This window comes from Octopus bimaculoides, chromosome 17 (assembly GCF_001194135.2).
Source record: "Octopus bimaculoides isolate UCB-OBI-ISO-001 chromosome 17, ASM119413v2, whole genome shotgun sequence".
In the NCBI taxonomy this organism is placed as follows: Eukaryota; Metazoa; Mollusca; class Cephalopoda; order Octopoda; family Octopodidae; genus Octopus; species Octopus bimaculoides.
In genome coordinates this window covers 28,067,249-28,069,516 of record NC_068997.1, presented here as the reverse complement: position 1 = coordinate 28,069,516, position 2,268 = coordinate 28,067,249, and the positions used below count along the sequence as shown (strand labels likewise).

At 30.7% G+C, this 2,268-nt stretch overlaps 1 protein-coding gene across 1 annotated transcript in view; it reads right to left on the bottom strand.

Annotated features, from left to right (window-relative positions):
• Positions 1-132: 132 nt before the first annotated feature.
• LOC106872652 (transient receptor potential cation channel subfamily M member 2) overlaps positions 133-2,268 on the bottom strand; it is a 77,483-nt gene continuing 75,347 nt past the window's right edge. The window contains exon 29 of the mRNA XM_052974138.1: positions 133-1,861. Within this exon, the coding sequence (XP_052830098.1) occupies positions 1,781-1,861 (81 nt within the window). The 3' untranslated portion in view covers positions 133-1,780. The remainder of the gene's footprint in view (positions 1,862-2,268) is intronic.

Sequence of the window (2,268 nt, the reverse complement as noted above, 5' to 3'; positions counted from 1 at the left end):
GTGATTTTTATTTTATATTTATTTTTTACACTAGAAAGAAGTCTCAGAAGACTCTAGTAAAAGTGCTTGATGCCAAACTAATGCCATGCTACCTATATAATCTGTGGAGTGGTTTTATTCAGCTTATTATTGATATTTGGTTGATTTTCACTTGAAAAAGAAAAAAAAAAACCATACTGTGTGATAAATATTTACCACTGCTTTTCTTTGTGAAAAGTTTTCCCTCCCTAATTTTGCTTAACGTTTTATTTTGTTGACATTCTAATTTTAATTGCATGCAAGACGAAACACAAAGAATGACTGGTCAAGAATTTTCTAGACCATGATTTTTGTCCCTCATTGAAGGCAGTACAAATTTAAAGCTGACATCTTCATGTTCCAAGTTCTCTTGACAGTGTTGCCTCTTTTGAGTTGGACAGCTGTAAAGGAATTGTGATAACAGTTCCAGGGGACAGTGTCATGTGATAGGATCTTTTATAAAAGCAATTAATTAGAACAACAGTCTTTCCAGAAAATTCGAGGAGTGAATTTTGAAATTAATCTCTATCTTAAAATAGCCTTTATTGTATAATCCAAAATCTTTAAAGATCTGCTTATCCAGAAAATACCAGTTAGGTGCTATTTTAGATATGTAGAAACCAAAATATAACAAAATGTTTGTTTTGTCTTTGGTGCCAGCCGTATATTTTTGTATCTGAAATTCTATTGTTATCTTGTAAAATACAACTAAATAAATAAAGCAATTTTTTTTTCTTACAAACAATATTTGAGATTTATTTGCTGTTAATACTATATATGTCCAATGTCTATGCTACCTTTCTTCTTTTGCAGCTCAATTTTTATATTTTGTTTTTAGTTTAATTAAACTTTTGTAAAAAATAAATAAATAAAAGATTGTGAAATTTCTGAATATTGTTTATATTTTAGAAACTTAAGCAAATATAGAGTGAGTAGAATAGTTTAAATATAGCGTGAAGAACATGGTTATTTACATCCAAGTCCCCTCTTTGCTGTCTCTAATTTGGAATGGATTATACCCTGGTATTATACTCTGTGTCCAGTATTTCAAAGTGCTTTACTAGTAAAATATATTTTAACGGTTTAACAAAATATTTGTATTAATTATATTTTTCTTTTGCATTTCTTTAATTAATAAACAATTATCACTTTTTATTTTTAGAATTCTTTATTTTTATCCAAATTGATCTTTCATTTCTGTGAAAAACATTAATTCACATGCACCCCTCCCCCACAACCCCATAAATTCACATGCACCCCCACCCAAAACCCCATAAATTCACATGTACCCCGCCAAAAAAACTCCATAAATACACACACCCTCCACCCCCAAATACTGTAAATTCACAAGCAGCCCGCCCTCAAAAATATGTAAAAATACATATATTTCTTTTTGTTGCTAAAGTTCCAAGGAAAAGCAGATTGTCTCTTTATTCTCTCTCCTTGTCCTTCACACACCTCATTCAAGCTGCCTCCTTCTCTATCACTTGTCTTTCCACCAGCTATGTTATTCCAATAGCCAGAGGACAGAGGCATAACGCTTATATATAAATACAGTTTTTATACACGATGTCTCTTGTATGACCCACCTGACATAACTATTGCTTACATCCATTTTGACTACAACTGCTGTTCTTGTTGCTGCTGCTGTGTCTGGTTTGTTATAATTAATAACTTCCCAATACTTTTGTCTATTAAATATTTATTACATTGTTGGTAGAAAGACATATATAGACAATTCCATACATATTCAACCAGCGTTTCAACAGGAAATCTCTGCTTGAAGATTTTCTCCTCTGAGTTTTTCTTTTATCCAAGCAAGTGATGTATCAATATCGTTAATCTGAAAGTAAACACCAATTTTTTGTTAATTAGTATTTAGAGTAATGTATCTTGCCATATATATATATATATGCGTATATATATATATATGTATATATATATATATATAGATATATAGGGCAGGGAATCGTCAATTAGTAATAAAATTAATAATTAACAATTTTGCCGGGTAGCTCAGTATGAAAAAACCTTATCAGTAAAACCATTTATAATCATAAATATATAGGGATTAGCAGTATCCTGCTTCTCCAACATACTGAGAATTCAGAAATAGCAGCCAAAGAACTACTGATTCCAAAACTACAAATTTTTCTCTAATTGATAGCGATATTTATGGTACACACAGAACAGAAGAGAAGAGTAAAAAAACAAACCTGCCTTTAGTTAATTTGGTACGACGTTTCACGG